We start from the raw sequence: 22,193 nt of genomic DNA, 5'->3' as shown, positions 1-22,193 counted from the left end.
GCGTTCCCGCCGACCGCCATCTTACTGCTGCGGATCTGAGCTTAGGGAGAGGTTGCTGCCGCTTCGTCAGAAGCAGGGAGAGCGTTAGGCAGGGTCCACTAACCACCAAACCGCTTGTGCTGTAGCGATTTCCACTGTCCAACACCACCTTCGGTGTGCAGGGACACTGGAAGCTACATTTTTTTTTTCTTCTCTCAGCGCTGTAGCTCATTGGGCTGCCCTAGAAGGCTCCGTGATAGCTGTATTGCTGTGTGTACGCCACTGTGCAAACCAACTGCTTTTTTCAAAGCACATATCCTCTTGTTCCTTCCTTTCTGCACAGCTATCTTTTTTGTTTGTCCACACTTTTTATTTAATTTGTGCATCAGTCCACTCCTATTGCTGCCTGCCATACCTGGCTTACATTACTGCAGGGAGATAGTAATTGTAGGACAGTCCCTGTTTTTTTTTTTTTTGTGGAAGATTAAGATTGGCATTTCTGCTACAGTGCCATCCCTGTGTGTGCCATCTCTCACTGAGTGGGCCATAGAAAGCCTATTTATTTTTTTTCTTGATTTGTGTTCTAAAATCTACCTCAACACAAAAACACTACATCAATCAGTGGGAGAAAAATATTGGCCTCAGTCAGGGCTTGTGTGCCACTCCTGTGTGTGCCATCTCTCATTCAGTGGGCCATACAAAGCCTATTTATTTTTTTGTTTTTTTTAATATTATTGGGTTTCTAAAGTCTCCGTAAAAAAAAAAAAATACATAAAAAAACAGTGGGAGAGTAATATTGCCCTTTCAGCTTGTGTGCCAGTCTTGACTCCTGGGTGTGCCACCTCTCTCTCTCTAATTGTGGGCCATAGAAAGCCTATTTATTTTTTTGCTTTTTTTAATATTATTTGGTTTCTAAAGTCTCCCTGAAAAAAAAAATACATAAAAAAACAGTGGGAGAGTAATATTGCCCTTTCAGCTTGTGTGCCAGTCTTGACTCCTGGGTGTGCCACCTCTCTCTCTCTAATTGTGGGCCATAGAAAGCCTATTTATTTTTTTGCTTTGTTTAATATTATTTGGTTTCTAAAGTCTCCCTGAAAAAAAAAAAAAAACATAAAAAAACAGTGGGAGATTAATATTGCCCTTTCAGCTTGTGTGCCAGTCTTGACTCCTGGGTGTGCCACCTCTCTCTCTCTAATTGTGGGCCATAGAAAGCCTATTTATTTTTTTGCTTTGTTTAATATTATTTGGTTTCTAAAGTCTCCCTGAAAAAAAAAAAATACATAAAAAAACAGTGGGAGAGTAATATTGCCCTTTCAGCTTGTGTGCCAGTCTTGACTCCTGGGTGTGCCACCTCTCTCTAATTGTGGGCCATAGAAAGCCTATTTATTTTTTTGCTTTTTTTAATATTATTTGGTTTCTAAAGTCTCCCTGAAAAAAAAAAATACATAAAAAAACAGTGGGAGAGTAATATTGCCCTTTCAGCTTGTGTGCCAGTCTTGACTCCTGGGTGTGCCACCTCTCTCTCTCTAATTGTGGGCCATAGAAAGCCTATTTATTTTTTTGCTTTGTTTAATATTATTTGGTTTCTAAAGTCTCCCTGAAAAAAAAATACATAAAAAAACAGTGGGAGAGTAATATTGCCCTTTCAGCTTGTGTGCCAGTCTTGACTCCTGGGTGTGCCACCTCTCTCTCTCTAATTGTGGGCCATAGAAAGCCTATTTATTTTTTTGCTTTTTTTAATATTATTTGGTTTCTAAAGTCTCCCTGAAAAAAAAAAATACATAAAAAAACAGTGGGAGAGTAATATTGCCCTTTCAGCTTGTGTGCCAGTCTTTACTCCTGGGTGTGCCACCTCTCTCTCTCTAATTGTGGGCCATAGAAAGGCTATTTTATTTATTTATTTTTTTTTATTAGTATTTGGTTTCTAAATTGTCCCTGAAAAAAACATTTTATCTTATTTGGTTTCTAAAGTCTCCCTGAGAAAAAAAAAAAAAAATTAGGTGGGAGAATAATATTGACATTAGTGCTTGAGTGACAGTCCTGCGTGTGTGTCATCTCTGTGATTTTGTGCCACAGAAAACAGAGTGTGTAACATTGTGCCTGATTTTCCTTGTGGTCTCACCAACCTGTTAAGGGATATAGAAATCATACTGAAGTTATAGCTCACCGTGTAAGTTGTTTGACAGCAACAAATAAAGTTACTTTGGTTAATTTTTTAAAACAATGAGGAAGTCTGGTGCAAGAGGTCGTGGCCGTGGGCGTTCATTGTCAGCTGGTAATGATGGTAGTGGTAGTGGAGCATCAGGTGGTCGTGGGGATAAAAATATTCCACCTAAGTCTGGAGCTGTGGAGCCAGTTTCGTCGTCTGGCTACACAAGGCCTCGAACGCTCTCTTTTCTGGGAGTAGGAAAAACACTATTAAAGCCGGAGCAGCAACAGCAAGTTTTGGCTTACATTGCAGACTCAGCCTCTAGCTCTTTTGCCTCCTCTTCTGAAACTGGTAAATGTAAAAGCAGCGCGTCGCTTGTGGATGTTCACGGTCAGGGACAAGTCGCTTCCTTGTCCTCCTCAGCAAAAACTACAACAAGAGAGAAGGATGCAGCAGGCGACACAACGGGTCACTCCATGGAGCTCTTTACACATACCGTCCCTGGCTTAGAAAGTGAAACACTTAACAGGCCATGCCCATTACAAGTAGATTCTGACATGGAGTGCACTGATGCACAGCCACAGCCAGAGTACTATGCTGCTCCTTTGACTCAGACCACCACATTGCCCTCTCAGGGTACAGATCCACAATCAGACCCTGATGAGACTATGTTGCCCCGCCACGAACGCTATACCACAGACCGACACAGTGACACAGACGAAGTTGCACACGAGCTCGAAGAGGAGGTAATAGATGACCCGGTTGTTGACCCCGATTGGCAGCCATTGAGGGAACAGGGTGCAGGCAGCAGTAGTTCAGAAGCAGAGGTGGAGGAGGGGCCGCAGCAGGCATCAACATCGCAACAGGTTCCATCTGCCGGGCTCCTATCTGGCCCAAAACGCGTGTCAAAGCCAAAACCTGTTGGAGCACAGCGTTGCCATCCGGTTAAAGCTCAGTCTGCAATCCCTGAAAAGGGATCCGATGCTAGGAAGAGTGCAGTCTGGCATTTTTTTAAACAACATCTAATTGATCAGCGCAAAGTCATCTGTCAAAAATGTTCTACTAGCTTAAGCAGAGGTCAGAATCTGAAAAGTCTCAATACTAGTTGCATGCATAGACACTTAACCACCATGCATTTTCAAGCCTGGACTAACTACCAAACGTCCCTTAAGGTTGTAGCACCCTCGGCCAATGAAGCTAGTCATCAACGCAACATCCCTTCCGTCACTGTAAGGCCACCATTTTCCGCACCACCGGCAGTATCTGTGCAGGTTTCTTTGCCAGCCAAAAGCAGTCAGGGTCAGGGAATCACCAGTTTTGTAGGCGGAAATATTGCATCTAGGGCACCGGCGGAAACAATACCGTCTCCAACCGTCTCTCAGTCTGCCATGTCCACCGGCACACCCGCAAGTTCCACGATCTCCATCTCTCCAGTTCAGCTCACACTACATGAGACTCTGGTTAGAAAAAGGAAGTACTTATCCTCGCATCCGCGTACACAGGGTTTTAACGCCCACATAGCTAGACTAATCTCGTTAGAGATGATGCCCTACCGGTTAGTTGAAAGCGAAGCTTTCAAAGCCCTGATGGAGTACGCTGAACCCCGATATGAGCTACCCAGTCGACACTTTTTTTCCAGAAAAGCCATCCCAGCCCTGCACCAGCATGTTAAACAGCGCATCGTCCATGCACTCAGGCAATCTGTGAGTACAAAGGTGCGTCCTCTTCCTTTCCTCCTCACACCGCCTCCCGTTCCCAGCCGCCTCTCCATATGACGTTTGTCTGATTTTAAGATGAATAAAGGTTTCTAATTCAGCAGTGCCTTGGGGTGAGTGCCACATTTCTTTTTCAATTTCTACGGACTCGTGCTGTTTTTTCCATGTTGAGCACCCCCACTGATGCCTGCGCTTTCGAGTACATGTGACAAATGAACTTTGGTGGCAAAAAATAAGTTGTCAATATACAGCTTGGTGCCGTCCGCACACCTCACTGATTTGGCACCTGACTACAGATGCATGGACCAGTAGGCATGGCCAGGGACGTTATGTTTCCATCACGGCACACTGGGTGATTGTGGTGGATGCAGGGTCCACAGGGGACATCAATTTCGGGACAGTTGTGCCTAGCCCACGGTCTAGGAAACAGTTGGCTGTAGGCGTTCGCACCCCCTCCTCCTCCTCCTCCTCGTCCTCCTGCAGAAGCTACAGCTCTTCCACAGACCGCAGTCGGCCAACCACTCCATCGGCAGATGACACTGTTGCACACCAGTTGTCCCATTATGGGCCAGCTACTGGCAAGCGTCAGCAGGCTGTATTGGCTATGAAGTGTTTGGGCGACAACAGACACACCGCGGAAGTTCTGTCCGAGTTCTTGCAACAAGAAACGCAGTCGTGGCTGGGCACAGTAGATCTTGAGGCAGGCAAGGTAGTTAGTGATAACGGAAGGAATTTCATGGCTGCCATCTCCCTTTCCCAACTGAAACACATTCCTTGCCTGGCTCACACCTTAAACCTGGTGGTGCAGTGCTTATTGAAAACTTATCCTGGGTTCTCCGACCTGCTCCTCAAAGTGCGTGGACTTTGCTCACATATCCGACGTTCGCCTGTACACGCCAGCCGTATGCAGACCTATCAGCGGTCTTTGAACCTTCCCCAGCATCGCCTAATCATAGACGTTGCAACAAGGTGGAACTCAACACTGCACATGCTTCAGAGACTGTGCCAACAGAGGCGGGCTGTTATGTTTTTGTGGGAGGATACACATACACGGGCAGGCAGTAGGATGGCAGACATGGAGTTGTCAGGTGTGCAGTGGTCGAAGATACAAGACATGTGTCAAGTCCTTCAGTGTTTTGAGGAATGCACACGGCTGGTTAGTGCAGACAACGCCGTAATAAGCATGAGCATCCCCCTAATGCGTCTGCTGATGCAAAGTTTGACGCACATAAAGGAGCAGGCGTCTGCACCAGAGGAAGAGGAAAGCCTTGATGACAGTCAGCCATTGTCTGGTCAGGGCAGTGTACAGGACGAGGTAGCGGGCGAAGAGGAGGTGGAGGACGAGGAGGATGATGGGGATGAGTATATTTTTAATGCGGAACCTTTCCCGGGGGCACTGGAAATTGGTTGCGTGTCAAGGCCGGGTTCTGGTTTTTTGAGGGACACAAGTGACGTAGATTTGCCTGCAACTGCCCCTCACCCAATCACAACCGGAGATTTGACAACTGGAACTTTGGCCCACATGGCGGATTATGCCTTACGTATCCTAAAAAGGGACACACGCATAACGAAAATGATGAACGATGACGATTACTGGTTGGCCTGCCTCCTTGATCCACGCTATAAAGGCAAATTGCAAAATATTATGCCACATGAGAACTTGGAACTAATATTAGCAACCAAACAATCAACTCTTGTTGACCGTTTGCTTCAGGCATTCCCAGCACACAGCGCACGTGATCGTTCTCACACGAGCTCAAGGGGGCAACAGACTAGGAGTGTTAGGGGTGCACACATCAGAAGTGGCGTTGGACAGAGGGGTTTTCTGACCAGGTTGTGGAGTGATTTTGCTATGACCGCAGACAGGACAGGTACTGCTGCATCAATTGAAAGTGACAGGAGACAACATTTGTCCAGTATGGTTACTAACTATTTTTCATCCCTTATCGATGTTCTCCCTCAACCGTCATTCCCATTTGATTACTGGGCATCAAAATTAGACACCTGGCCAGAATTGGCAGAATATGCATTGCAGGAGCTTGCTTGCCCGGCAGCAAGTGTCCTATCAGAAAGAGTATTCAGTGCTGCAGGTTCAATATTAACCGAAAAAAGGACTCGTCTGGCTACCCAAAATGTTGACGATCTAACATTCATTAAAATGAACCACAACTGGATTTCGAAATCTTTTGCCCCACCTTGCCCGGCCGACACCTAGCTTTCATATGAAAAGCTCTTGCCTGTGAATTACTTTTCTAATGTCTAATTTGCTGCAGCTGATTGTACAGCATACGACATGTTTACACCTCCCTAAATGGCCAAACTCCCCACACGGGGCCGTGGTATCACGACTTGGCGCAAGCACCCGTGAGACTGCTGTTTGTCTGAAGAGGTGGGTGTGCTCGCTTTTGGTTGACGGCATTGCTACTGGGTCCCTCATAGTACAATGTAGTGTCTCTGGCGGTGGTGGTGCGCACCCAACGTCAGACACACCGTTGTAACATGAGGGGCCCTGGGGCGGTCCCGCCGGCCTCAAGAGAGTTCCCCCCTCCCCCAGCTCAAACTGTTCTCTACCACGTGCAATATTATGTCGCACAGCTCCACCAATCTTTAGTCTATTCGCTGACATCATTCAATGTCTGGCACTGACAATACAAATTTGTAGACATCTATGATGCAACTTAAAGTAGTCTGTGTCTGTGTCCTATATTGGCACCATTAAATAGTTACTGCCAAATTACTATGTCAGAAACTCAGCAGATGAGCCCACCCCTGTACCTAAGTATGCCACCTTTTTTTTTTTTTGGTTGTTTTGCGAGACATTAACATCTATTTATATTTTGGGAGTACTGGGACAGACACTCCTTGCAATACTCCTCCACTGACCACCAAGCTGCCTGCCCGTGTATCCATGTAACCGATGTAAAACAGCCATGAGCCTATTGTTTGTTATTTTAGGCCCTTGATAGCCTGTCTGCGGTCCCTACTTTAAATACTCCTCCACTGACCACCAAGCTGCCTGCCCGTGTATCCATGTAACCGATGTAAAACAGCCATGAGCCTATTGTTTGTTATTTTAGGCCTTTGATAGCCTGTCTGCGGTCCCTACTTTAAATACTCCTCCACTGACCACCAAGCTGCCTGCCCGTGTATCCATGTAACCGATGTAAAACAGCCATGAGCCTATTGTTTGTTATTTTAGGCCTTTGATAGCCTGTCTGCGGTCCCTACTTTAAATACTCCTCCACTGACCACCAAGCTGCCTGCCCGTGTATCCATGTAACCGATGTAAAACAGCCATGAGCCTATTGTTTGTTATTTTAGGCCTTTGATAGCCTGTCTGCGGTCCCTACTTTAAATACTCCTCCACTGACCACCAAGCTGCCTGCCCGTGTATCCATGTAACCGATGTAAAACAGCCATGAGCCTATTGTTTGTTATTTTAGGCCTTTGATAGCCTGTCTGCGGTCCCTACTTTAAATACTCCTCCACTGACCACCAAGCTGCCTGCCCGTGTATCCATGTAACCGATGTAAAACTGCCATAAGCCAATTGTTTGTTATTTTAGGCCTTTGATAGCCTGTCTGCGGTCCCTACTTTAAATACTCCTCCACTGACCACCAAGCTGCCTGCCCGTGTATCCATGTAACCGATGTAAAACAGCCATGAGCCTATTGTTTGTTATTTTAGGCCTTTGATAGCCTGTCTGCGGTCCCTACTTTAAATACTCCTCCACTGACCACCAAGCTGCCTGTGTATCCATGTAACCGATGTAAAACTGCCATGAGCCTATTGTTTGTTATTTTAGGCCTTTGATAGCCTGTCTGCGGTCCCTACTTTAAATACTCCTCCACTGACCACCAAGCTGCCTGCCCGTGTATCCATGTAACCGATGTAAAACTGCCATAAGCCTATTGTTTGTTATTTTAGGCCTTTGATAGCCTGTCTGCGGTCCCTACTTTAAATACTCCTCCACTGACCACCAAGCTGCCTGCCCGTGTATCCATGTAACCGATGTAAAACTGCCATAAGCCTATTGTTTGTTATTTTTAGGCCTTTGATAGCCTGTCTGCGGTCCCTACTTTAAATACTCCTCCACTGACCACCAAGCTGCCTGCCCGTGTATCCATGTAACCGATGTAAAACTGCCATGAGCCTATTGTTTGTTATTTTAGGCCTTTGATAGCCTGTCTGCGGTCCCTACTTTAAATACTCATCCACTGACCACCAAGCTGCCTGCCCGTGTATCCATGTAACCGATGTAAAACTGCCATGAGCCTATTGTTTGTTATTTTAGGCCTTTGATAGCCTGTCTGCGGTCCCTACTTTAAATACTCCTCCACTGACCACCAAGCTGCCTGTGTATCCATGTAACCGATGTAAAACTGCCATGAGCCTATTGTTTGTTATTTTAGGCCTTTGATAGCCTGTCTGCGGTCCCTACTTTAAATACTCCTCCACTGACCACCAAGCTGCCTGTGTATCCATGTAACCGATGTAAAACTGCAGTATTTTGCTTATAAAAAAGAAAATACTGGAGAGATATCAAATGCAGACATTTTAACATTAAAAACAAAAACACATACAACAAAAAACTGGTACAGTACAAAAATTGGCCACCAGCTACAAAAACTTTCTCCTGCAAGTAGTTAACTGAAAGGTTTTTTTCCATTGAAAACACAGATATGGCATCCACCGAGTGTTGTCCTGTCGCGTCTTCTTTATATTATTGCCAAGAAGCTGCAACTGAATAAAGCTGAGCTTCTACCTTCTGCCTCTTATTAACTGCTTTTTTTAAAAAAAATTGTCCACCAGCTACAAAAACTTTCTCCTGCAAGTAGTTAACTGAAAGGTTTTTTTCCATTGAAAACACAGATATGGCATACACCGAGTGTTGTCCTGTCGCGTCTTCTTTATATTATTGCCAAGAAGCTGCAACTGAATAAAGCTGTGCTTCAACCTTCTGTTCCAAATTACCATTTTTAAAAATGCCATTGGCTGTTCCGGCCTACTAAAGGTGTCTGTCTGCCCCTGCCTGGTGTTGTCCTCAACTGAATAAAGCTGAGCTTCAACCTTCAGTTCCAAATTACCATTTTTTAAAATGCAATTGGCTGTTCCGGCCTACTAAAGGTGTCTGTCTGCCCCTGCCTGGTGTTGTCCTCAACTGAATAAAGCTGACCTTCAACCTTCAGTTCCAAATTACCATTTTTAAAAATGCAATTGGCTGTTCCGGCCTACTAAAGGTGAATGTCTGCCCCTGCCTGGTGTTGTCCTCAACTGAATAAAGCTGAGCTTCAACCTTCAGTTCCAAATTACCATTTTTAAAAATGCAATTGGCTGTTCCGGCCTACTAAAGGTGTCTGTCTGCCCCTGCCTGGTGTTGTCCTCAACTGAATAAAGCTGACCTTCAACCTTCAGTTCCAAATTACCATTTTTAAAAATGCCATTGGCTGTTCCGGCCTACTAAAGGTGTCTGTCTGCCCCTGCCTGGTGTTGTCCTCAACTGAATAAAGCTGAGCTTCAACCTTCAGTTCCAAATTACCATTTTTAAAAATGCAATTGGCTGTTCCGGCCTACTAAAGGTGTCTGTCTGCCCCTGCCTGGTGTTGTCCTCAACTGAATAAAGCTGACCTTCAACCTTCAGTTCCAAATTACCATTTTTAAAAATGCAATTGGCTGTTCCGGCCTACTAAAGGTGAATGTCTGCCCCTGCCTGGTGTTGTCCTCAACTGAATAAAGCTGAGCTTCTACCTTCTGTTCCAAATTACCATTTTTAAAAATGCCATTGGCTGTTCCGGCCTACTAAAGGTGTCTGTCTGCCCCTGCCTGGTGTTGTCCTCAACTGAATAAAGCTGAGCTTCAACCTTCAGTTCCAAATTACCATTTTTAAAAATGCAATTGGCTGTTCCGGCCTACTAAAGGTGTCTGTCTGCCCCTGCCTGGTGTTGTCCTCAACTGAATAAAGCTGAGCTTCAACCTTCAGTTCCAAATTACCATTTTTAAAAATGCAATTGGCTGTTCCGGCCTACTAAAGGTGTCTGTCTGCCCCTGCCTGGTGTTGTCCTCAACTGAATAAAGCTGAGCTTCAACCTTCAGTTCCAAATTACCATTTTTAAAAATGCAATTGGCTGTTCCGGCCTACTAAAGGGGTCTGCCCCTGCCTGGTGTTGTCCTCAACTGAATAAAGCTGAGCTTCTACCTTCTGCCTCTTACTAACTGCTGTTTTTTTTAAAAAATTGGCTGTTCCGGCCTACTAAAGGTGTCTGTCTGCCCCTGCCTGGTGTTGTCCTCAACTGAACAAAGCTGAGCTTCCACATTCTGGCTTTCGCCCTATACTATCAGATATTAAACTGCATTTGGCCTACTAGTGTGGTTAGGCCCTTGAAACAGTGTCTGCTGCTCTTGGGTTTGCTACTCCACTGAACAAAGCAATGCCGCCTGTTTAGTCCTGTTACCAATTTTGAACTGCATTTAGCCTACTTTATTCTTTGGCCCTATATCTGTTTCCTCCTCATCCTGCCCATTGCCCAGCCACTGCTAGATGAGTCTGCTGGTACATTGACCTAGACCACTACATTCCCCTTATACTCTACACAGCCAGAATCTGACCCTGCTGAAAGTAAGGTTCCCCTTCCCGCATGTTATACCACCTTACACAGGGACAGAGAGGAAGGTGCAGATGAAAGTGCAGGTTCCTTCATCAGGTGGGGGGGCATACTCGTTGGCGACGTCACTGGCACAGGGCCCCTCAGAGTACGCAAAAGTGTCGCTGCTGGTGGGAGGCGCCCCCGCCATGCAAACACACCGCTGTACTTTGAGGGGCCCTGTGCCAGTGCCAATGCGAACGAGTGGGCCCCCCCTGCTTGCTCAGGATCACAGCACTTGCAACGTTGAAATACTTACCTTTCCCTGCAACACCGCCGTGACGTAGTCCGCATTTCCTGGGCCCACGAAAAACTTGAGCCGGCCCTACTCCCCCCACAACTTTTGCCAAATGACCCCCAATTCCCTATGCCCAACTATTATTATAAAGTTAATTAAGATTGACAAGCTTCAGAAACAAGAATGGATGTTTTTGGCATTAAAATGGGCACTGTAGGTGTTTTCCTGGCCTCCACTCACTGCCGACTACGCTTCCCCATTGACTTGCATTGGGTTTCGTGTTTCGGTCGATCCCCGACTTTTAGCGATAATCGGCCGACTGCACTCGACTCGACTCTGGACAAAATCGGGTTTCACAAAACCCGACTCGATCTTAAAAAAATGAAAGTCGCTCAACTCTACTCAGGACTGCTCTTAAAGAATTATGAGAGAACTGCTCACCTGATGGTGCAAAGTAAAGGCGTGTAATTTGTCAGCTGCTGCAGATCCACAGGTCGGCGCTGCGACCTCTTAGAGACGTTATAATAGATGATAATGAATAAGGAGAAAGTAAAAGCGCACTCACCGGTTTTGAACAATCTGAGCGGTTTATTCACATGTAATCATGCGGTGCAGGGAGGGTTTGTGAATACAATAGCGGATGACAGCTGTTTCGTGCTAGGTGTGCACTTCAACAGATCCAATGGCGAGTGAAAGGGAGAGGGAACCTTTTAACTGAATAGCCTTTAGGTCCCACCCATTGTTCACTTCGTCATAATGGACAATTAGCCACTATCCAGAGAAAAAAATGTGAAACAGTGAAACAAATTTAAAAAGAGTAAAAACATTAACGGGTGATGAATAATAACATTTAGGAGGAAATATACTATACTACAGTAACGAAAAAGCAGGAATTCTCTACAAAAAAACCGACATGTCAACTCTGTCGTTGAACCCTATTGGTCCGGATGCATTCGTTCTTAATATCCACTTTGCTTCATTGCGCAAAAGCATGCGATTTAAATTACCACCATCTCGCGGCAGGACAGTTTTCTCTATCCCTGCAAAACGGAGCATTTTTATATCACCCCCATGTTGTTCATTCATGTGCCTTATCAAGCGGGGGACTCCTTTGCCTGTGCGCAATGAATTTAGGTGTTCCCTGAACCGGACAAACATTGGGCGAATTGTTTTCCCAATATAGAAGAAACCACAAGGGCAATATAAAATATAAACCACATGGGTTGTTCTACATGAGATAAAGTCACATACTGTATGCGTTATTGGACCAATTTTCAAAGTAGTTCCTGTTTGGTGTTGGTTACAGTAATTACAATGCCCACAACGGAAATTTCCTTTGGGTGCGGTATTTTGGAGCCAATTATTGTGAGATGAAGTTACCCGGTTTCGAACTATTAAATCCCCTATATTTTTACCGCGGCGGCAGGCAAAGAGGGGGCCCTTCTCCGTCATTTCATTCAACGCTGGATCCTGGCAAAGAATTTGCCAGTTTTTACGGATTGCTGACCTAATTTGTGCGTCCATAGGGCCATACTTAAAGCAAAAAACAAATTTTTTGTCATTTTTAGATGTTTTTTCTTTTTTATTGTGTGTTTTTGCTCGTTCCAGCGCTGAGTTCAAAACGGATTGGGGATACCCTCTATCCCTAAACCTTCCGTATAATTCTTGTGACGAAGTGAACAATGGGTGGGACCTAAAGGCTATTCAGTTAAAAGGTTCCCTCTCCCTTTCACTCGCCATTGGATCTGTTGAAGTGCACACCTAGCACGAAACAGCTGTCATCCGCTTTTGTATTCACAAACCCTCCCTGCACCGCATGATTACATGTGAATAAACCGCTCAGATTGTTCAAAACCGGTGAGTGCGCTTTTACTTTCTCCTTATTCATTATAGTAAATTTGTTTTTTCTAAAAGCAGCACCAAGGTGAAACTTTTGTAGCGGTTTTTTTTGTTTGTTTTTTGATAAAGGGCTTAGACGGTGATATTGGTCTTACACCCTGGAGCAATAAGGGTCTGACATATAGCGGCTGTGCGATTGCATTTTTTTCTTGTTCACTGTGGTTATAATAGATGAATGTGGATAAAATCTGCGCTGCTGTGACAAATAATGAATCCAGATATAGTTGTAGGGTGTTTCGGTAGTTTATTCAACGCGTTTCGAAGCTCATGGCTTCTTCTTCAGGAAGTTTCCACACAAAGATATATCTTTGTGTGGAAACTTCCTGAAGAAGAAGCCATGAGCTTCGAAACGCGTTGAATAAACCACCGAAACACCTTACAACTATATCAGGACAGACCTGTGTGAAGGCTGAGCACGGGTGAGAGAAGGCAAAGACATTTATGCACCCACGAGTGATACGGCTATGCAGTCGCCCATGGCAATGAGTTTGATATGGACCGTTATGGAAGACCCGGCTGCGATCCGGAGGATAACTTTTGCCATTATTTTGTGAGTTTTGAAAACAAAGACATTTAAGTTGAACTTTCTTGGGTCACTACCTCATTGCTGCATAGACACGAAAGCCACTGCCTAGTGGGTAGGTGGTGATTTCTTATTTTCACTGGACAAACCCTTTACTACCTTCAATCAAGTTGATTGTAGCACAGATAAAAATGCTATTTAAAAAATACAAATAATAAGATTAGTAAACCTCTATAATTCAGTACATTTTTTATGAATGTTTGGACTGGAAAATCTATTGGTATATGACCTCACCTTATCATTTGGTAATTTACAAAATAAACCCATTAATATTTTCCATATACAGTACAGAAACACTTTGTTTCCTTGCTGGGAATAATTCTTTAAATCCCAATAGTAACTCATAAAGGACATACTGTATAAATAGCAGTCTGTGAGCGATATTTGTCATTCCAAATGTCAACAGTGAAAATTTACACATCCATTGTACTAAGAAATAATGAGGTGCAAGAATTAAAGGTATTTTCTTTCAGATAACTAAAATGCGGTCAAAAATTATTTCCAAAATGGTTAACAGTTTACTGCTTGGAAATGCTCCACCTATCTTGTATGTGGACTGTTTGTGGTATTTCAGTTCAGCCTCAGTAGCTTTAATGGGGGGTGAGCTGCTATAATAGAAACAGCCGGGGGAAACTTTTACAGGGTGAATACTGTGACATCATTGCCATGTTTAAAAATATGTTGTAATTCTGTATATATATTTCTATCTGACAGGCAAATTTGTATGACAGTGTAGCATCCAAAAGTATAAGCAGGTAGTTCTTAACTTCTTAAAGAAAATTGAACCTTAGCCCAATGCTAAACAATAAGATAGTACACATGTAATATCCAAAGGGGCTGTAAAATGTTCGGTTCCCTTTCGAAAAAAAGAAGCAGAAGTGATTGCTGCAAGGCATGAATTTGGCTGCTATTCGTTTTGTGCTCAATTCCTTCGTTGAAATTTGCTAACAGAAACTCTATGAAATCCCAGTCAACTCCATAAGTTCATCAATGGTTCAGCTATGATCTTCAAGAATTACTTAATGCATTTTTAGCACATTTTCTTCATTGCAGGTCATCCGGAATGAGGTTTATCTTCACTTGTCACTACACCTTATTTAAAATGGAACATATGATTTACTCATAGCAGCTCCATTGTAAGCAGTTTGTTGCAAAACAACCATTTCCAATTTTCTTTTTGCTCAAAAATTAGGAAAGCTTCTTAGCCGCACGTTGTTTGTGTAAATGAGCTGTCACAAAATAGGCAAAAAATTTTAAAAATTAAACAACTCGCTGAAAAAGAAAATCACCGAAGCCAAATGCAACTTTTCCTAACAACACCGGCTGGCAAACTGACTCCGAAAACTTCCGTAAACATTCAGCTATAGACGAGAGTCCATACTACAACCACCCTCCAGAAGACAACTCCTGCTTCTTTTGGATACCCTCTCGTGTAGCATAACTCTATGCTCACCCTTTTTTTTACTCAAATATGTTTGAAATAAATTAAACATCTAATGGCATACTAGCAAAGCCCATAGAGAAGTAGTTTAGATCTCACACACACTAAGTCCTTCTGCACCAGGTGGATAGCGTTATAGTAGAGGAGCGCTACTTAGAATTGCTATGATGCTCATCACTTTTATAGACATTTAGTGGAGAACATAATGATACATTTTTGGAATCTAAAAATATTTGTCTTCATTCAGGATGAACAAGTCGATTACCAAAGGACTTCACCTTGTAGCATTCTCTAGCGATGGTTTGAGGCAACCATTGTTGTTGATGGTCTTCTTTGTAGTCTACTTCATTGGTGTTCTAGGGAACGTCATTATTCTTACAGTGATTGTGATGGACAGACATCTCCACACCCCAATGTATGTCTTCCTAAGTAACCTGTCTTCTGTGGACATCTGTTACATAAATATTACACTTCCAAAACTGATGTATATTCTACTGTCTGGTGACAATTCCATATCTTTCTTACATTGCTTCACTCAGTTATACTTCTACAACTTCATTGTAGGGACGGAGATCATTTTGCTCTCAGTCATGGCGTACGATCGGTATGTGGCTATTTGTAAACCCTTACACTATCATCTCATCATGAGAATGAAGAATATTGTCCTGTTATTGTGTGTGAATTGGTTTTCAGGGTGTTTGAACTCATTACTTTTTATTTGCTTCGCCTCACAATTGAACTTTTGTCGTTCCACCAAGATTCAACACTTCTATTGTGACACTAAAGCTTTAGTGAAAATTTCGTGCCCAACAAAATTTTTCCAAATCATACTTGAACTCGAATTCTTGCTATTTGGACCAGTCCCATTTATGATTGCTATACTGTCTTATATCCAGATCATTAGGACCATACTGCAAATAAAGTCAACCAATAGCAGAAGAAAGGCCTTCTCCACCTGTACTTCGCATTTGACAGTTCTCACCATCTTCTATGGAACCATTATGTGCACATACATGACACCAGTCTCGAAAAATTCAGAAATTTTTGACCAGATATTCTCGGTATTATACACGGCAGTAACTCCCATGTTAAATCCCCTTATATACAGTCTTAGAAATAAAGATGTAAAAAATGCACTGCTTCTTCTTCTATCATACAAATAGCTAGAGATCTCTCGAAACTCATTTCGGACACATGTACTCAAATCTGTCAGCGGATTTGCTTTGGTCCGAATAAAATTAGGTCCAAATTGAATATTCCACAATAACCATGGCTTCAAACGCCAAATCATAATTAACAAAGTGGAGCAAAGGAATCAAAAACGATTAAAAACATATTATACTCACCTATCCTGGGCCCTCACCTGATGCTTACACCACCTCTGCCGCTGCTTCCCTAATTCCCTGGTTCTCTGAGGCCCATACGATCACGTCATTGGGGTCAAATGAGGTCCCAGGACAGGTAAGAATGTTTTTTTTTCCTTTTTAAGCCCCCTTCCAACACTCAAAATTATCTTAAAAATGGCTGGCTGCATTTCCCCATAATAATTTCCAAATTTATGAGAAATTCTGAATGGATTTGATTTACTAAGGATCGACTGATTCATGCCTACAAATAATTTAGAAATATGGGATTTGGACGGGCCCTGGATTTTGAAAGACCTGTTATTCCTAATTTTCATTTAACATGATCATTATGTATCTTCATGGGAAGGATTTAGGAAACAGCCTAATAAGAATCTGTCCTTGTTGTCCATAGCAACTCATTATAGAGCAGCTTTTACTTCTTATGCTGCTCTTGAAAAATGAAAGTTGTAATGTGATTGGTTGTTATTGGCAATGCAGCGCCCCAGAGTCCTGGTCGTGCAGTATTGTCGCTCTGCCGCTAAGGGGAGTGATGGTACATCTGAATGTACTAAAGGAGTACACCTGACCAGGTATCACAGTTACACATTACACTTCACACTCCGGCCACCAGGGGGAGCAAAGGGTTCTATGTATTAGGCCACTCCTCACACTCTGGTAAAACTGGGGGTTGGATAGGAAGTGAGAGAGAAAGCTGACTGGGTTTTGCCCAGGTAACATCTAGTGAGAGAGGGTGTTGCGGGGAAAGATTCAGGGGGGTCCCTGTCAGGGGTGGGATCCTGACAGAGGCCTAGCAAGAGACAGATTGTTACGGAGCCACGCCTGCACTTCATTGCGGCGGTATCTTAAGAAAGGACCAGAAGAGAAGTATATTGTGGAGAAGTGAGAAACGAGATCACAGCAACAAAGGAGATAATACCGGGTGGAGTCGTGCCCTAAGATCATGGCAACACCCTTCTGAGGTGCGTAGCCGGTGGCCGGAACACCGAGGGAGTTCTGGCTCTACGCTTTACTTCAATCACGGCAGGGCAGTTGACTTTAGGTTGGCTGTCTCACCTTTTCACCTAAGCAGACAACGGAGGCAAATTGTGGGAGAGGGGCGTCTCTAGGGTCCCTAAGCTCCAGGCCTACCCCCATCATACGGGTGCGTCCTATCCAAACTGGGGGACGGAAAGAGAGAACATCAGAAACAGACACAAGAGTTGTGAGGACTATCCCGTGGTGCTCAGCAGGGAGGTACTACAACACACAGGCGCAAGTAGGAAGGCTACTGATTTCCACCTGCAAAGGGAACTCTGGATGTGCCTTCAGACCGGCCGGTCTCAGCCAGCCCTGTTAGCAGTGCTCTGGATTGTGGATGCCGAAGTCTACAGTAAAAGGTAAAGAGACTGCAACCCTGTGTCCTCGTTATTTACCGCGACCTAAACCACCACCACCTACACCTTTAATTGGATGCCCCTTAGCAGGGCCACGGACCGGGTCGGGCCACCGTGACATCCCCAGAACCGAGACAGAGGGACCCGGTACCGAGTACCCCATTGCCCTGCATCTGGGGGCGCTCCAGCAACAAGGATAGTTTTTCTTTGGACAGTTTTTATCTGACTTGTTATTTTTTTTGTTGCTTTTTATCTGGCTGTTATCTGAATGAGGTTATTTTTTAACCCTTACTGATGTTGATATAGAGTTTGCCTATTGATACTTTATACACTAGCTTTTTGCAGTAAACAATTTTTAAAACGTTGCAGAAAACATCCATATTTTGTCCTGCATCATGTATTTTCGTAGCATTTTATTATATTTTATCGGTTTTTAATAGTGTATATCATGGTTCAATAAAGATTTCTTGATTGGTTCTATATTGCAGCAGAGACTCTCTTTGGGTATGGTCACACGACCGTATAGTTTCTCATCTGAGAGAATCACGCTGATTATGCAAATCAAACTCTGATCAGAGTATGACCAGAGTGTGAGCACGGTGTGATCTGATTCTCTTGGATGAAGAGACGATGGAGAAAAAATGTCTCCGTCGTCTTCATTGTGTCAGTCAGTGGAGATCAGACTGCACTTAGATGCCATCCCAGTGCTGTCTAATAGTTTCCACACACTCATAGACTTGCATGACCGTGTGGGATCTGAATATTGGATCAAACTCGGGCATGTAGCAATTTTTTCCTTGGATCATTCAGGACTGAGGTAAAAAACGAAGATCTACCATAATGGAGTGCCCGCTAGGGCCGTGAGGTACTCAGGTCGGGTCCGATGGTTCTTCAGGGGTTGTCACGGCAGCAGTGACCCGGTCCATGGCCCTGGGCATCCAATAAAATTGAATTGAAGGGGGAATAAAGATTATAGGGGATTAGTTCAAGACGCCATCCGTGGTGTTTGGCAATAAGCAAATGGCCGACGCTGCGGTTCAGGTCCACTGGGGCAGTTGGTGATGCAGCAGAGATGTTACAGCTCTCCACGGGTAGAGCTAGGCCCCAGGGCAGTTAAGGTGTTAAAGTCAATGATGGACTGTTGTAGTGCAGGGTAGGTGATGCGTTAATAATTCTGAGGACACAGCAGGGTGCAGTTTTCACACTTTACTCACAGTCAGTTGGTTACAGTCTCCAGCCAGGTGCTGTGTCCTCTGGGTCTGTGGTCCAACCAGCTCTCAGGTAATCTGGAAGCACTTAAGCACTTTTCTGAGACTCCCTTCTGGTGTACCTTTCTAGGCCATCCCTCTGCGCTGGCTTTGCCCTCCTGCCCTGTGCCTCACACAGTGTCCCAAGCCAACAACCTTACTCAAATGGAGTAAGGCCTTCATTTGGGGTCGGAGTGGCCTATGTTCACACAGCCATGCCTGCTGAAGCTGCAGGGACTGGTGCAGTGACCGGGATTGGAGCTACCGGTTGCTTTTTTGGCACTGCGTCTGTTGGTTTGGGAGCAACACATCCCCATGTGCATTTCTTTACATTGAGGGCGTACCACCCCCTTTCGCCCACATGCCGGGTGAAGTTCACTAGGTCCCCCTGGTGCAAGTCACGATCGGGGAATCCTTTTAGTAAGTGTGACTCCACGTCCCGATCCCTAAACATCTGGCCGGGTTTTAGGGCTGTCGGGGGTTTTAAGGGCCCAACAAGGGTTTCCTCGGCCACTGGGGCAACATCAGTACCTATTTCCCTTGCCTCTCCGGTGCCGGACGACTCCTCCTTCTTCACTGCTGGATACGAGGCTATTCTCTGCTCAGACATCTTTTTCAGCAGGGCCTCTTTTCTCCATTTGGTCATTGTGGTAATCTGCGTCTTTTGGAGCTGATGGCCCAGCTCCTTCACTTCGGCTCTCAGGAAGTCCGGATCTACCATGGGCAGCTGGTTCGAGTCTTCCTGTCAGCTGGGGGAGTCCACTGCTTCCACCCCATGCTCAGGAGCTCTCCATCCACTGCTCACCATGGTGCTCACCGGGTTTCTTGCCACCTCTCCCACAGCGCATTTTCCCACGTGCTCCTTCTGCTCTCTCCTTCATGGGTGGATCTTTTTCCTTTTCCCACCACTCCAGCCAATGAGGCAGATTCTCCTGACCGATGGACAAGTTCATTTTGAATTGAAATCTTTACAGTGGGCGGGTATGGCTTTTGCACCACTTGGCAACCCGGCCCACAACAGGTGCATGGGACCCGGTTTACCAGGTCGGTCCTTCCTGTTCATGATGCCAAAATGGAGCACCTGCTAGGGCTCTGGGGTACGCGGGCCGGGTATGGCTGTTCTTCAGGGGTTCAAAAGTAGAAAGAACAGAGCTCCAGCCGGGTGTTATCTTCCAATAGAGTGAATCTTTATTCCAGCCATGATAAAATAGCAATGTTTCGGCCGCACATCCAGCCTTTTTAAAGCAAGCCGGATGTGCGGCCGAAATGTTGCTATTTTATCATGGCTGGAATAAAGATTCACTCTATTGGAAGATAACACCTGGCTGGAGCGCTGTTCTTTCTACTTTTAAATATACGCTTTTCCAGGAGGGTTCCTGGACTCACTAAAAAGTGAGTGCTGTTGGTCACCGCTATACTATAGATGTTCTCCAGGGGTTGTCATTGTCACCGAAGCAGTGACCTGGTCTGTGGCCCTGGGTGTCCAATAAAATTGAATTGAAGGGGGAATAAAGTTTATAGGGGATTAGTATGTGACACCAATTGTGGTGTTTGGCAATAAGGAAATGGCTGACGCTGTGATTCAGGTCCACTGGGGCAGTTGGTGACACAGCAGAGATGTTAAAGCTCTCCACAGATAGATCTAGGCCCCAGGGCAGTTAAGGTGTTAAAGTTAATGATGGACTGTTGTAGTGCAGGGCAGGAGACATGGTAATAATTCTGAGGACACAGCCAGGTGCCGTGTCCTCCGGGTCTGTAGTCCAGCCAGCTCTCAGGTAATTTGGGTGCACTTTTCCGAGACTCCCTTCTGGTGTACCTTTCTAGGCCATCCCTCTGCGCTGGCTTCGCCCTCCTGCCCTGTGCCTCACACAGTGTCCCAAGCCAACAGCCTTGGGTCCTGTCGGGCAACATCCTCTTGGTCCCCTTTACCCTATATGGCTGCCTTTTCAGCGAATGTGTGTTGATTTGACTATGGCACATACAGTTACTACAGCCTCTGAGACTTGCTAGCTGAGACTTGAGTGGGACGACCCAGGGTCCTGGTTGTCACAGTGGCATTGCTTTCCTCATGGGGAGAGTGATGTCATCCTTGGAAGTGATGAAGGATTCCTTTTGACAGGTAATCAGCACATACAACACCATTCTGACTCCAGGCCAGAAGAGGGAGCTCTACACCCGAATTCAGGGAGGAGCTGCTCTCTCTGGTCAGGAGGAAGAGTCAGTTGCTAGACAGTTGCTAGGCAGTTAGGAAGAGTTGACAGTTGGTGCCAGACAGAAGACTGGAGCAGTCTGAGGCAGAAGGACGAGTAAGGGGCCGTGCAGCCTGAAGTGTTGTATCTCCTAGATAGTGAGATACAGAAGGAAGAACAGCTTGTAGCGAATGTGCCAGAGAGTGAAGCACAGGAGAGTATCAAGAAGGGAGAATAGCTGCTACTGGACACCTCCCTGACAGGGCGCAGATACCGGTAACCGGAAAACCGAGGTTATGTCATACTCTAGGAGGCACAGCAGAAACCGGTAGGACAGCTAGACTACATGTAACTTGTCCGCCTTAATACCCAAGAGACACAGTGACACATAGAGCTCAGGTCGTGATAAAGACCCTGTAAAAAGGCTCGAGTCACCTGTCATACGGGTTTGAGTCCTACCTAAAGGGGGACAGAGAGAACTGAGAGGACCTTGCCAGAAGCCTTAGGCAGTAAGGGACTACAATACCATCGGGCTAAGAGGAAGGCTTTTAACTCCACCTGGTTAAAGGGGACTCTGAACTCGCTTCCAAGCCAGACGGATTCTGCCTGTTCCTGTGATCTGGTGCCCTGGACTGGGGCTGCCTGCTATCATCAGTAAGCCAGGTAAAGAGACTGCAAACCTATGTCCTCGGTTCTTTATCGCACCACTTGCCATCTTCATCTACTACACCGGGAGCCCTGGAGACCCAGCTTCACCTGTGGGAAGCTACACCATCCCAGCTGAAAAAACATCACACCAGTGGACCCCTTAAAGCACCATCGGTCATCCCTGACCAAATACCACAGGTGGCGTCACAAACTCTTATTATCTCACAAATCCCTTTACAGGCCTTTCCTTTAACATGGGCACCCAGGGCCACGGACCGGATCGCCGCCACCGTTATACATCCCTTTAAGTACCGGACCCGGTACTGGGTACCCCACGGCCCTGGCAGGCGTTCCACTTGCAGTTCCTCCACTAGTCTGGGGCCGGTCCCCCCACTGAGACCTAGTCCTTCCACCCGACTACGGCCTGCATGGATTCGGGCACCACGGGTGAATTCCTCACTTCCTTGGCCCCTAGGATCCCTTGCTGTCTCTCTCTCAGGAGCTCCTTTCTTCATGTCTGCTGCGATCAACTCCTCCCCACCAACTCACTACTAACTGACTGACTAACTCCTAACTCACATTTCCATGACAACTCCTCACAACTAACTATTTTCCCTTCAACTGTCACACCACTCCTCACAAGAGCTGGGGCCTCTCTTCCCTAGTCTGGAGTCTGGAGCAGTGTCGTGTTGGATGCACATGTGCGAGTCCCGGGTAGTGCCCC

At 45.4% G+C, this 22,193-nt stretch overlaps 1 protein-coding gene and 1 long non-coding RNA gene across 2 annotated transcripts in view; one reads left to right on the top strand and one right to left on the bottom strand.

Annotated features, from left to right (window-relative positions):
* LOC143773303 (uncharacterized) overlaps positions 1-22,193 on the bottom strand; it is a 233,686-nt gene that overhangs the window by 91,538 nt on the left and 119,955 nt on the right. The gene's annotated exons all lie outside the window — the stretch shown is intronic.
* Positions 14,894-15,808, top strand: LOC143773372 (olfactory receptor 1E16-like). Its single transcript, XM_077260844.1, has one exon. It carries the CDS (start codon positions 14,894-14,896, stop codon positions 15,806-15,808), a length of 915 nt encoding a protein of 304 aa, XP_077116959.1.

The sequence above is a fragment of the Ranitomeya variabilis genome, chromosome 5, assembly GCF_051348905.1.
Source record: "Ranitomeya variabilis isolate aRanVar5 chromosome 5, aRanVar5.hap1, whole genome shotgun sequence".
Taxonomy (NCBI): Eukaryota; Metazoa; Chordata; class Amphibia; order Anura; family Dendrobatidae; genus Ranitomeya; species Ranitomeya variabilis.
Note: the sequence above shows the minus strand (reverse complement) of the source record. Positions and strands in the feature narration are given on the sequence as shown.

Coding starts and splice junctions, on each gene's coding strand:
- LOC143773372 (XM_077260844.1), top strand. CDS start 14,894: ATGAACAAGTCGATTACCAAAGGACTTCACCTTGTAGCATTCTCTAGC.